Here is a 15,000-nt window from a genome sequence, read left to right as displayed (position 1 = left end):
CAGCCGCACCTCCACACCTGAGCTCTTGGCGGACCAGAGTGCAGCCTCCCTCCCCAGGACCAGAGTGCAGCCTCCCTCCCCAGGACCAGAGTGCAGCCTCCCTCCCCAGGGCCTGTGTGCAGGCAGCCTCCCTCCCCAGGACCTGTGAGCAGGCAGCCTCCCACTGAAAGGACCAGAGTGCAGCCTCCCTCCCCAGGACCAGAGTGCAGCCTCCCTCCCCAGGACCAGAGTGCAGCCTCCCTCCCCAGGGCCTGTGAGCAGGCAGCCTCCCTCCCCAGGGCCTGTGAGCAGGCAGCCTCCCTCCCCAGGACCAGAGTGCAGCCTCCTTCCCCAGGGCCTGTGAGCAGGCAGCCTCCCTCCCCAGGACCAGAGTGCAGCCTCCCTCCCCAGGGCCTGTGAGCAGGCAGCCTCCCTCCCCAGGACCAGAGTGCAGCCTCCCTCCCCAGGGCCTGTGAGCAGGCAGCCTCCCACTGAAAGGACCAGAGTGCAGCCTCCCTCCCCAGGGCCTGTGAGCAGGCAGCCTCCCTCCCCAGGACCAGAGTGCAGCCTCCCTCCCCAGGGCCTGTGAGCAGGCAGCCTCCCACTGAAAGGACCAGAGTGCAGCCTCCCTCCCCAGGGCCTGTGTGACTGCAGGCAGCCTCCCTCCCCAGGACCAGAGTGCAGCCTCCCTCCCCAGGGCCCCTGTGTGCAGGCAGCCTCCCTCCCCAGGGCCCGTGTGACTGCAGGCAGCCTCCCTCCCCAGGGCCTGTGTGACTGCAGGCAGCCTCCCACTGAAAGGACCAGAGTGCAGCCTCCCTCCCCAGGGCCTGTGAGCAGGCAGCCTCCCTCCCCAGGGCCTGTGAGCAGGCAGCCTCCCTCCCCAGGGCCTGTGAGCAGGCAGCCTCCCTCCCCAGGGCCTGTGTGACTGCAGGCAGCCTCCCACTGAAAGGAACGAGGACAAAACGACCTAATGGGTGTGGGATTCAAAATGATGTCCAATAAAAGGCTGACCTGTGCGATCGATCACATGGCCTGGTTTAGAAAGTGTCGTTTGTTATATTTACACGTGTACAGTTATGGGTACAGTATGTGTATATTATGTACATATTGTAACTTCACCCCTCTGTTTTAGTTTACTGACCTATACAGTATGTGTGTAGTACTGAACTATAGGTGTGAAATCACTGAGTACTGAACTACAGGTGTGAAATAAACACAGAGTACTGAACTACAGGTGTGAAATCACTGAGTACTGAACTACAGGTGTGAAATAAACACTGAGTACTGAACTACAGGTGTGAAATCACTGAGTACTGAACTACAGGTGTGAAATCACAGTACTGAACTACAGGTGTGAAATAAACACTGAGTACTGAACTACAGGTGTGAAATCACTGAGTACTGAGCTACAGGTGTGAAATCACAGAGTACTGAGCCACAGGTGTGAAATCACTGAGTACTGAACTACAGGTGTGAAATAAACACAGAGTACTGAACTACAGGTGTGAAATCACTGAGTACTGAGCTACAGGTGTGAAATCACCGAGTACTGAGCCACAGGTGTGAAATCACTGAGTACTGAACTACAGGTGTGAAATAAACACAGAGTACTGAACTACAGGTGTGAAATAATCACTGAGTACTGAACTACAGGTGTGAAATAAACACAGAGTACTGAACTACAGGTGTGAAATAAACACTGAGTACTGAACTACAGGTGTGAAATCACTGAGTACTGAACTACAGGTGTGAAATAAACACAGAGTACTGAACTACAGGTGTGAAATAATCACTGAGTACTGAACTACAGGTGTGAAATAAACACAGAGTACTGAACTACAGGTGTGAAATAAACACTGAGTACTGAACTACAGGTGTGAAATAAACACAGAGTACTGAACTACAGGTGTGAAATAATCACTGAGTACTGAACTACAGGTGTGAAATCACTGAGTACTGAGCTACAGGTGTGAAATCACTGAGTACTGAGCTACAGGTGTGAAATAATCACTGAGTACTGAGCTACAGGTGTGCAATCACCGAGTACTGAACTACAGGTGTGAAAACACCGAGTACTGAACTGCAGGTGTGAAATAATCACTGAGTACTGAACTACAGGTGTGAAATAATCACAGAGTACTGAACTACAGGTGTGAAAACACCGAGTACTGAACTACAGGTGTGAAATCACTGAGTACTGAGCTACAGGTGTGAAATCACCGAGTACTGAGCCACAGGTGTGAAATCACTGAGTACTGAACTACAGGTGTGAAATAATCACTGAGTACTGAACTACAGGTGTGCAATCACTGAGTACTGAGCTACAGGTGTGAAATCACAGAGTACTGAGCTACAGGTGTGAAATCACTGAGTACTGAGCTACAGGTGTGAAATCACAGAGTACTGAGCTACAGGTGTGAAATCACCGAGTACTGAGCCACAGGTGTGAAATCACTGAGTACTGAACTACAGGTGTGAAATAATCACTGAGTACTGAACTACAGGTGTGCAATCACTGAGTACTGAGCTACAGGTGTGAAATCACAGAGTACTGAGCTACAGGTGTGAAATCACTGAGTACTGAGCTACAGGTGTGAAATCACAGAGTACTGAGCTGCAGGTGTGAAAGTGATCTAACGGTCATCGAGTCATTTTCAGAAGCAGAACATTTGGAAATAACAAAATGTGTAAAAGGTCAAGCGGGGTGAGAATGTTCTTCCCGTGCCCCCGGCCTTGTGAACACGCACCCTGTTGAATGTTCTTCCCGTGCCCCCGGCCTCGTGAACACGCACCCTGTTGAATGTTCTTCCCGTGCCCCCGGCCTCGTGAACACGCACCCTGTTGAATGTTCTTCCCGTGCCCCCGGCCTCGTGAACACGCACCCTGTTGAATGTTCTTCCCGTGCCCCCGGCCTCGTGAACACGCACCCTGTTGAATGTTCTTCCCGTGCCCCCGGCCCCGTGAAGCTAGACATCACATCGATGATGTCACTGGGATGTAACTACTGTACTGGGAACAGGAAGCTTGTTTGTGCGAGGTCTCCTGAAGCCTCTGGAGAAGCCCCAGATTTGACATCTCGGTGACATCACGGAGGAGGGGGGTTCTGAGGCACAAGAAGAACGTGACTTATTACAATGGGTGGTGTTTCTCTTTAAGTACGGCTGTGCCCATGTTTGAGGTCAACCAGTCCTCCCAAATCTATCCCACAATGCAAAGCGTATAAATAGCCTCTCTTGCTGCCAGGCTGGTATCTTGGTGACCAACGGGAGACTGGGGGCACATGCTCAGATTGCACTGATGGAGAAACTCGATGGAAATGCAGACAGATTATATAACTGTGCACCCCAATTTTTCACAGGATATGATACAATATGACACCGCTGCCGTTTCCCCTCCTAGTTTTGCTGTTAGCGCTGTTATCTCAGCCACCAGACGTAGCGGCTGATGCTAGCTAGTGTTAAGCAATTCATCAATCAATGATGGTGTCTCGTGTTTTTGGTTTTTGCACTAAAAGCTAACTAACGGCAAGACATGACGAGTTCGACATGTTGCATTGTGGGATAGATTAGGAGGGTTGAATGACGCATGGCAGCGGCCATATTTACTGTAGTCCCACGTGGCATCAAACTGGATTGGCCTGGTTGTTGATGGCGATTTGTGGCCCCGCCCTGCTCAGGTCTAACAACTAAAGGACTAAACTGGGAGGTCACATGACCCTGGCACACTGTCTCCTCTTGACTCCTCCTCTCTACTCCTTCTTGTTGCTCTTCTCTCCTCCTCTTTCATCTTTCCCTCTTTCCTCTTCCCCTCTATCTATCTATATCTATCTATCTATCTATCTATCTATCTATCTATCTATCTATCTATCTATCTATCTATCTATCTATCTATCTATCTATCTATCTATCTATCTATCTATCTATCTATCTATCTATCTATCTATCTATCTATCTATCTATCTATCTATCTATCTATCTATCTATCTCTCTCTCTCTCTCTCTCTCTCTCTCTCTCTCTCTCTCTCTCTCTCTCTGTGTCACAATCTCTCTCTGTCACCCTCTATCTCTCTCTCACTCTGTCAGCCCATCTTTCTCTATCTGTGTCTCTCTCTCCATCGCTCTCTCTGTCTCTGTCTATCTGCCTCTCTGTTTCTCTCTATCTCTCTCTCTCTCTCTCTCTCTCTCTCTCTCTCTCTCTCTCTCTCTCTCTCTCTCTCTCTCTCTCTCTCTCTCTCTCTTATATATATATCTGCCTGTCTCTCTATCACTCCTGCAGTATCTATCTTTATCTCTCTCCTCCCGTCTCATGCATTACTGCTATCTCAATATTAAGGCTGTAATTGGCTGCTTTCCCTGTCAATCAGTCAGCTCTCCTGACTGTTCATAGGCTGCCACCTGTCTGAACCCGCCCCTTGGGTGTGGTCTGCATGTAGTGGGTGGAGCAGGTTTATCATAATGTTGGTGCTTCTAGTAGAATACAAAGCTCTGATGTTGCACGCAGTACATTTAATTCATATAATTCATATTATATACTTGTAAAGATGCTGGATGGAAGACGTCGTCATGAGGAATGTGAATGGAGAATAAAAGCTTGTCGCCAGCATAGAACAGCACTGGCTAGCGAGGTCACCTTGATACTCCTAAGTCTCTCTCCGCCAGATGGGTGGAGCTGATCACGAAGGCAGAACTTAAAGGAATACACCGATGTTTTTGGAAAATGATCTCTTTGATCGACTCGCCATTAGTCCCATCCTTGTGTGTCCAGTCTAGACCTCTCTCGTGTCATATCTAGAGCCTTCTTTCTTTCCTTCATGTGAAGTTGAATCTACTCAAAGTGAAACTTAAGCTACTCTGTGCCGCAACTCTGCTGCACAAACCTAAAAAATAGCTCTGCTGTCCGCACACACTTTCAGTTTATAATGTTGTCTGGCTAAGTATTATAATTAAGTATTATTTATTATGTCTGACACTGATATGCGAAAATTTGCTACAGACGTTTTTTTATTTTTTTATAAAAACATCAAAAACAAAGAATACACCGGTGGGGGCGGTGGATGCCTGAACACTGAGCTACACCGGTAACACGGACCACCGCGGCAAGCCTACCAGTCACACATAAATCAAATCAAATCAAATGTATTTATGTAGCCCGAGATCACAAGGCATCGCCCCCACGGACTGCACAGTCGAGAAGGAACATCAACGGACCAAAAACAAAACAAAACCACCATCAAATCCAGATATGCAATGAAGATATAGAATGACTCATTCAAACCTAGCATATATACATGAAATGAAACGCATATATATATATACATACATGGTAGCAATAGTAACTAATGTACATAAGAACATAATATTTTCTTTAATAAATACAGCTAAAAACAACAACAAAAAAAGCATAGGAAAACTAGCGCTGGTATGAAAATAAGATGAAGGCTAAAAGTCAAGGCTCTGAGCTCAAAGTATCAGAGTCGTATTCCCCACCAGGGGGCAGGAGAACCGCTCGGGTCCAGTTGAAGTATCGCTCCGTACATCCACTCAGAGAGACGGACGGAGGTTAGAGAATCTCAAATAAAATAAACAAGACATCAATAAAATAAACAGACATCCTAACTAACTCAAGTGTTGCTGCGACAGAACAGAACAGAGGCCCACAGGAGCTGAACAACTAATGTAGCTAACAGACCGCTAGGACTGAAGCTAGAGAGACAGCTGGACCAGTCAAGTGTCTAACGCAGACTAATGCATGCATCGGAGCACAGTAAATACTGGACGAATACTGGATGAAACTAACAATCTTATTGTGTCGTCAAATCCATTATGTGCCAGTAAATCAGTGTATTCCTGTAAGCTAGCTTGGTGGTTTAGAAAGCACATTTTGGGGTTCTTTAAGCTAGCTTGTTTAGAAGACATTTTTGGGGTTCTCTAAGCTAGCTTGGTGGTTTACAAAAGTGTGTTTTGGGGTTCTCTAAACTAGCTTGGATTAGAAGTAATTTTCTGGGATTCTCTAGTCTAAACTAGCTTAGTAGTTCACAAAGGTGTGTTTTGGGGTTCTATAATTGTTAGACTAGAAGTCTTTATTTGTCATGCAGTTTTAACACACACACACGCGAGCTGGGCGACCCACAGGAACACACACACACATGCACTGAGTCGCCGATGAAATGTCTCTCTGCACTTTTCCCATCCCGTTGTCCTTCCCCCCATGGGCAGCCGGGAGCAGATAGGGGCATCAACGTGAGCCGCGCCCCGGGGACCAATCCAAGTGCTCCTGTCCGTCTTCGTCAAGGACGCCACAGCGTTAGCGATCTGTTGTCCATGTTTTTCCATTGGGTTTATCTTATCGGGGGGGAAACCCTTGCGAGCACAGGGAGAACATGCAAACTCCACACAGAAAGGCCTGGGAGATACCCCACCTGGGTACCTGGCATCATGGAAACCTGGTCCCCAAGCGGGAAGCGAACCCTGGACCTTCTTTCTGTGAGGCGACAGTGTTAACCACTACACCACCTGTACTACACCACGCTGTTCTCTAAGCTAGCTTGATGGTTTAGAACGTGTGTTTTGAGATTCTCTAAGCTAGCTTGGTGGTTTAGAAGCCGTGTTTTGGGGTTATTTGAGCTAGCTTGGTGGTTTAAAAGGTGTGTTTTGGTGTTCTCTAAGCTAGCTTGGTGGTTTAAAAGGTGTGTTTTGATGTTCTCTAAGCTAGCTTGGTGGTTTAGAAGCCGTGTTTTGGGGTTATTTGAGCTAGCATGGTGGTTTAGAAGGCGTGTTTGGGGATTCCATACCAAAAATAGGTTCATGTTAGAACATGGCTTTTCATTTAACCAACTAGCAAAACTATTCAGCAGATCATCAAACAAACATTTTCTGGACAGTTCCATCTTGCATCTTTACATATTTAATTCAGTATATTTAAACCCTCGTATGTTTCCTAATATAGTGTGTGTGTGTGTGTGTTTGCATGGTGTGTTTGCATGGAGTGTGTATTGTGCTTTAAACCACACTGGACTGAAGACACTCGACTTGTCACCTGCCTGTGGGAGCGTTTGAGTTTGAGGGTGACCGTCGTCACGACGACTGCCCGCTGCATGTCTGATCACTGCTGCACCTGAAGCAACTGGAATCAACCGGTCCATCAGATTAACCCTTTCCTCTCCTCCCTCTTCTCTCTCCTCCTCTCTCTTTCTCTCCTTTTATTTTGCTGTTTGTCCGTCCGCCCTCTGTCCTCTGTGTCTGTCTGTCTTCCTGTCCTGTTCTTCCTCTCCTCTTCCTCCCTTCTTTCCTCCACCTTTTCTCCTCCTTGTCGTCTTCTCTACTGTCTTTCTTCCTCACCTCCTCCTCCTCTCCTATGCCCCCCCCCCCCCCCCCCCCCCCCCTCCATAAAATGGACCCTCCTGGTGCCTGGATGTGTCTGTCTTCCTGTGTGTGTGTGTGTACTTTGTGTGTACTTTGTGTGTGTGTGTACTTTGTGTGTACTTTGTGTGTGTGTGTGTACTTTGTGTGTGTACTTTGTGTGTGTACTTTGTGTGTGTACTTTGTGTGTGTACTTTGTGTGTGTGTGTGTGTGTGTGTGTGTGTGTGTGTGTGTGTGTGTGTGTGTGTGTGTGTGTGCTGGGGGCCTCCCCTGAAGCCGTGGTCCTGTCTGCCCCGCCCACAGTGCCTAGTTTCTGCTGCACGGTGGGGGTGGACTGGAAGTCCCTCACGACCCCGGCCTGCCTGCCGCTCACCACCGACTACTTCCCCGACCGGCAGACGCTGCAGAACGACTACACAGAGGGCTGCTACGACCTGCTGCCTCACACGGACCTGGACAGGTACATCATATCACGTAATGTAATGTAATGTAATACAATATAATGTAATGTAATTAGTGCTGTCAATCGATTACAATATTTAACTCGATTAATCGCACGATTGTCCATAGTTAACTTGCGATTAATCGCAAATTAATCGCATTTTTTTTTTTTTTTTTTTTTCCCTACCTTAAACGGATCAATCTACCCACTGCTCTTGTTAAACAAGGTGACAAGGTTTTATGAGGCAGGTGTATTTGTAGAGTCTTTCTTTACATAAAATAATTAAAAGGCATATAACACAAAAAATAAATAGTCACATTGGATCTGGTTGTTTATTTAGTTTGATCAATGCACACTTAAAGTGGAGGCATGGTTTTATTGATTGCTTTTGTATTTCTTGTGCTTTTATTAAGCCTCAGATTACTTTTTGTGCATGTTAATCTTAAGCCAACAGAATCAATTCCATTAATTATTTAAGATTTTATGTAAAGTTCTAAACACTGACAAGGACCTAATTTCTTTTTTCTTTTCATGATCAACTGATTTCACTGTGACTAGGCCTGTTTAAAGAGACTATTTCACTGTGATTAGACCTGTTTAAAGAGACTATTTCACTGTGATTAGACCTGTATAAAGAGACTATTTCACTGTGATTAGGCCTGTATAAATATACTATTTCACTGTGATTAGACCTGTATAAAGAGCCTATTTCACTGTGATTAGACCTGTTTAAAGAGACTATTACACTGTGATTAGACCTGTTTAAAGAGACTATTTCACTGTGATTAGACCTGTTTAAAGAGACTATTTCACTGTGATTATACCTGTATAAAGAGACTATTTCACTGTCATTAGACCTGTATAAAGAGACTATTTCACTGTGATTAGGCCTGTATAACGAGACTATTTCACTGTGATTAGGCCTGTATAAAGAGACTATTTCACTGTGATTAGACCTGTATAAAGAGACTATTTCACTGTGATTAGACCTGTATAAAGAGACTATTTCACTGTGCTTAGGCCTGTATAAAGAGACTATTTCACTGTGATTAGACCTGTATAAAGAGACTATTTCACTGTGATTAGGCCTGTATAAAGATACTATTTCACTGTGATTAGACCTGTATAAAGAGACTATTTCACTGTGATTAGACCTGTATAAAGATACTATTTCACTGTGATTAGGCCTGTATAAATATACTATTTCACTGTGATTAGACCTGTATAAAGAGACTATTTCACTGTGATTAGACCTGTATAAAGAGACTATTTCACTGTGATTAGGTCTGTATAAAGAGACTATTACACTGTGATTAGACCTGTATAAAGATACTATTTCACTGTGATTAGACCTGTATAAAGAGACTATTTCACTGTGATTAGGCCTGTATAAATATACTATTTCACTGTGATTAGGCCTGTATAAAGAGACTATTTCACTGTGATTAGACCTGTATAAAGAGCCGGTTACACTGTGATTAGACCTGTATAAAGAGACTATTTCACTGTGATTTGGCCTGTATAAAGAGACTATTTCACTGTGATTAGACCTGTATACAGAGACTATTACACTGTGATTAGACCTGTATAAAGAGACTATTTCACTGTGATTAGACCTGTATAAAGAGACTATTACACTGTGATTAGGTCTGTATAAAGAGACTATTACACTGTGATTAGACCTGTATAAAGAGCCGGTTACACTGTGATTAGAACTGTATAAAGAACCTAGTTCACTGTGATTAGACCTGTATAAAGAGACTATTTCACTGTGATTAGGCCTGTATAAAGAGACTATTTCACTGTGATTAGACCTGTATAAAGAGACTATTTCACTGTGATTAGACCTGTATAAAGAGACTATTTCACTGTGATTAGGCCTGTATAAAGATACTATTTCACTGTGATTAGACCTGTATAAAGAGACTATTTCACTGTGATTTGGCCTGTATAAAGAGACTATTTCACTGTGATTAGACCTGTATACAGAGACTATTACACTGTGATTAGACCTGTATAAAGAGACTATTTCACTGTGATTAGACCTGTATAAAGAGACTATTACACTGTGATTAGGTCTGTATAAAGAGACTATTACACTGTGATTAGACCTGTATAAAGAGCCGGTTACACTGTGATTAGAACTGTATAAAGAACCTAGTTCACTGTGATTAGACCTGTATAAAGATACTATTACACTGTGATTATACCTGTATAAAGAGCCTATTTCACTGTGATTAGGCCTGTATAAAGAGACTATTTCACTGTGATTAGACCTGTATAAAGAGACTATTTCACTGTGATTAGGCCTGTATAAAGAGACTATTTCACTGTGATTAGGCCTGTATAAAGAGACTATTTCACTGTGATTAGACCTGTATAAAGAGACTATTTCACTGTGATTAGACCTGTATAAAGAGACTATTTCACTGTGATTAGGCCTGTATAAAGAGACTATTTCACTGTGATTATACCTGCATAAAGAGACTATTTCACTGTGATTAGACCTGTATAAAGAGACTATTTCACTGTGATTAGACCTGTATAAAGAGACTATTACACTGTGATTAGGCCTGTATAAAGATACTATTTCACTGTGATTAGGTCTGTATAAAGAGACTATTTCACTGTGATTAGACCTGTATAAAGACACTATTTCACTGTGATTAGACCTGTATAAAGATACTATTTCACTGTGATTAGACCTGTATAAAGACACTATTTCACTGTGATTAGACCTGTATAAAGATACTATTTCACTGTGATTAGACCTGTATAAAGAGACTATTTCACTGTGATTAGGCCTGCATAAAGATACTATTTCACTGTGATTAGACCTGTATAAAGACACTATTTCACTGTGATTAGACCTGTATAAAGATACTATTTCACTGTGATTAGACCTGTATAAAGACACTATTTCACTGTGATTAGACCTGTATAAAGATACTATTTCACTGTGATTAGACCTGTATAAAGATACTATTTCACTGTGATTAGACCTGTATAAAGAGCCTATTTCACTGTGATTAGGCCTGTATAAAGAGACTATTTCACTGTGATTAGACCCGTATAAAGAGCCTATTTCACTGTGATTAGGCCTGTATAAAGAGACTATTTCACTGTGATTAGACCTGTATAAAGAGACTATTTCACTGTGATTAGACCTGTATAAAGACACTATTTCACTGTGATTAGACCTGTATAAAGATACTATTTCACTGTGATTAGACCTGTATAAAGACACTATTTCACTGTGATTAGACCTGTATAAAGATACTATTTCACTGTGATTAGGTCTGTATAAAGAGCCTATTTCACTGTGATTAGGCCTGTATAAAGAGACTATTTCACTGTGATTAGGTCTGTATAAAGATACTAGTTCACTGTGATTGGGTCTGTATAAAGAGCCTATTTCACTGTGATTAGACCTGTATAAAGATACTATTTCACTGTGATTAGACCTGTATAAAGAGACTATTTCACTGTGATTAGGCCTGCATAAAGATACTATTTCACTGTGATTAGACCTGTATAAAGACACTATTTCACTGTGATTAGACCTGTATAAAGATACTATTTCACTGTGATTAGACCTGTATAAAGACACTATTTCACTGTGATTAGACCTGTATAAAGATACTATTTCACTGTGATTAGACCTGTATAAAGATACTATTTCACTGTGATTAGACCTGTATAAAGAGCCTATTTCACTGTGATTAGGCCTGTATAAAGAGACTATTTCACTGTGATTAGACCCGTATAAAGAGCCTATTTCACTGTGATTAGGCCTGTATAAAGAGACTATTTCACTGTGATTAGACCTGTATAAAGAGACTATTTCACTGTGATTAGACCTGTATAAAGACACTATTTCACTGTGATTAGACCTGTATAAAGATACTATTTCACTGTGATTAGACCTGTATAAAGACACTATTTCACTGTGATTAGACCTGTATAAAGATACTATTTCACTGTGATTAGGTCTGTATAAAGAGCCTATTTCACTGTGATTAGGCCTGTATAAAGAGACTATTTCACTGTGATTAGGTCTGTATAAAGATACTAGTTCACTGTGATTGGGTCTGTATAAAGAGCCTATTTCACTGTGATTAGGTCTGTATAAAGAGACTATTTCACTGTGATTAGGCCTGTATAAAGAGACTATTTCACTGTGATTAGACCTGTATAAAGAGACTATTTCACTGTGATTAGGCCTGTATAAAGAGACTATTTCACTGTGATTAGACCTGTATAAAGAGCCTATTTCACTGTGATTCGTGGATACTTGGTGCTAAATCTTCAAAGCTCAAAACAAGGTTTTTGGGAGGACAGCCCTAATCCTAAATGTTCTCACATAGCCCTTTCACACCGGCCAGGCTCCGTGCTGGAGCCGGTTCCCGAACATAATCTCGCACCGGCCGGCGCGTTCACACCGGGATTAATTGGTTCAGAACGTGACAAATCGGTGCTCAGCTGGCACCGAAAAATAGTTGGTTTTTCCTCACCGTGACATCATCAGTGGGCGCGTCATATTCTAGGCTGTGAAGACGAGTAAACGGGAAAGTAGCGAGTCGGCATTGCACTCAACCGATCCATTCAACAGGAAGCGATTTGCGACTGATCTCAAAACGAGATTAGATTAAAATGTATTGTTATGATACAGCACAAGTACAATACACCATCCAACCATAGTGGATAAAGAAATGCTCCAGAAATGCGCGGAGAAAGGCTTAGCGAGCCTCAACGCGCGAGTGCACACACAAAAGCACACACACATGCACTGTTTGAAATTAATCATTCCAGCAAAGTAGGCTTCTATTATTCGAATTAGTTTTATTAGGTATCATAGTAGTAAGTCCTACTGTAGAACATGACATATTAGCATGACATCTGATTTATTAATGCCAATGCAAAACATTTGGGACAAGCGCAATTGGCACAAGTGTAAATGATGGATTAGTCACTCACAGTTAACATCTGACCGATTAGCTCAACCGGTTAGTCCACTGGCTGTGGATCCTATGGTCACAGGTTCAAATCTCTTGGTTACAATTATATATATTTTTTTTACGTTACTAACCGGACTAACGGACTAACCGGTTGAGCTAATCAGTCGGATGTTAACTGTGAGTGACTAATCCATCATTTACACTTGTGCCAATTGCATTTGTCCCTAATTTTTTGTATTGGCATTAATAAATCAGATGTCATGCTAATATGTCATGTTCTACAGTAGGACTTACTACTATGATACCCATTAAAACAGTAATTTGAATAATAGAAGCCTACTTTTCTGGAACAAATCATTTCAAACGTATACAGTGCGTGTGTGTGTGTGCTTTTGTGTGTGCGCTCGCGCGTTGAGGCTCGCTAAGCCTTTCTCCACGCATTATTTGTACCTCCGCCTGAGTAACGCCCCCGTTGATGACGGACACGGTTGAATGTTTGTTCTGCTTAAATGGGTGTGAACGTGGGCCGGTTCGCCAGAGGGCACCAAAGTTCAGAGTCTCCAGAACGGAGCTGGAGCTTGAACCGGAGCCCTGCCAGTGTAAAAGGGCTAACAGTGATGTATGTATTTTGTATGTATTGTGTTTAGGGGTGTGGACATTTCTCGATTCTAAGATGCATCGCAATGCGGATGTGGACGATTCTGCATTGATGCAGTGACAGAACATCGATTATTAAAATAAAATAAAAATGTAAATAGAATTTTTATTTTTTTATTATTATTATATTTTTTAACTCTCTTGCTAGCTTTTATGTTATTTTACAATGTAGCGCTTTGGAATTTGCTCCACCACTATGAAGCACCCTACAAATCAAATATATTATTATTATTATTATTATTATTATTATTATTATTATTATTATTATTATTATTATTATTATTATTATTATTATTATTATTATTATTATTATTATTATTATTAAAGCTATAGTGCTCTGGTCATGCATCCACTCAACTCATAGAAAATACAGCATCAGGCTATTCTAAAAGTATTGATACTAATACTGATACTAATCCGTTTGTTAACAGCTGGGTATCGAGATACCTTTCTAGTATCTGTATCATGCAACACTAGTAGTAAAGACATTTATTTTGACATTCTGATTTAAGAACTTTCTAAATAAAAGTAAATGTATCTGACTGCTTGTATTCATTGATGAAAAAGTAACCATGTGCAGTAATATATAGATTATAAAATTGGGGATGTAATATATTATTGAGCTGCATTGAGATGCATCGTAGAATTGAATCGAATCGAATCGTGGACAGCTGAATTGTAATCTAATCGAATCGTGAGGCCAGTGATGATTCACAGCTCTAATTGTGTTGCAGGCGTGAGAACGAGGATCCCAGCATGTCTGCTTCTCGGGTCTTTGTATTGTGTGTATTGTATATATATTGTAGGTATTGTATATATATTGTGTGTATTGTATATATATTGTGTGTATTGTATATATATTGTGTGTATTGTATATATATTGTAGGTATTGTGTATATATTGTATGTATTGTATATATATTGTGTGTATTGTATATATATTGTAGGTATTGTGTATATATTGTATGTATTGTATATATATTGTGTGTATTGTATATATATTGTAGGTATTGTGTATATATTGTATGTATTGTATATATATTGTGTGTATTGTATATATATTGTAGGTATTGTGTATATATTGTGTGTATTGTATATATATTGTAGGTATTGTGTATATATTGTGTGTATTGTATATATATTGTGTGTATTGTATATATATTGTAGGTATTGTGTATATATTGTGTGTATTGTATATATATTGTAGGTATTGTGTATATATTGTGTGTATTGTATATATATTGTGTGTATTGTATATATATTGTAGGTATTGTGTATATATTGTGTGTATTGTATATATATTGTAGGTATTGTGTATATATTGTAGGTATTGTGTATATATTGTGTGTATTGTATATATATTGTAGGTATTGTGTATATATTGTGTGTATTGTATATATATTGTAGGTATTGTGTATATATTGTAGGTATTGTGTACATATTGTATGTATTGTGTATATATTGTGTGTATTGTATATATATTGTAGGTATTGTGTATATATTGTAGGTATTGTGTACATATTGTATGTATTGTGTATATATTGTGTGTATTGTATATATATTGTAGGTATTGTGTATATATTGTATGTATTGTGTATATATTGTG

At 41.2% G+C, this 15,000-nt stretch overlaps 1 protein-coding gene across 1 annotated transcript in view; it reads left to right on the top strand.

The window, feature by feature from the left end:
• Nucleotides 1-15,000, top strand: part of depdc5 (DEP domain containing 5, GATOR1 subcomplex subunit) — a 227,618-nt gene that overhangs the window by 118,662 nt on the left and 93,956 nt on the right. The window contains exon 26 of the mRNA XM_084319739.1: nt 7,615-7,798. Coding sequence (XP_084175865.1) covers nt 7,615-7,798 — 184 coding nt within the window. The remainder of the gene's footprint in view (nt 1-7,614; nt 7,799-15,000) is intronic.

This window comes from Notolepis coatsorum (assembly GCF_963971535.1).
Source record: "Notolepis coatsorum genome assembly, chromosome: 8".
Taxonomy (NCBI): domain Eukaryota; kingdom Metazoa; phylum Chordata; class Actinopteri; order Aulopiformes; family Paralepididae; genus Notolepis; species Notolepis coatsorum.
This window is presented reverse-complemented; position numbering and strand designations above follow the sequence as displayed.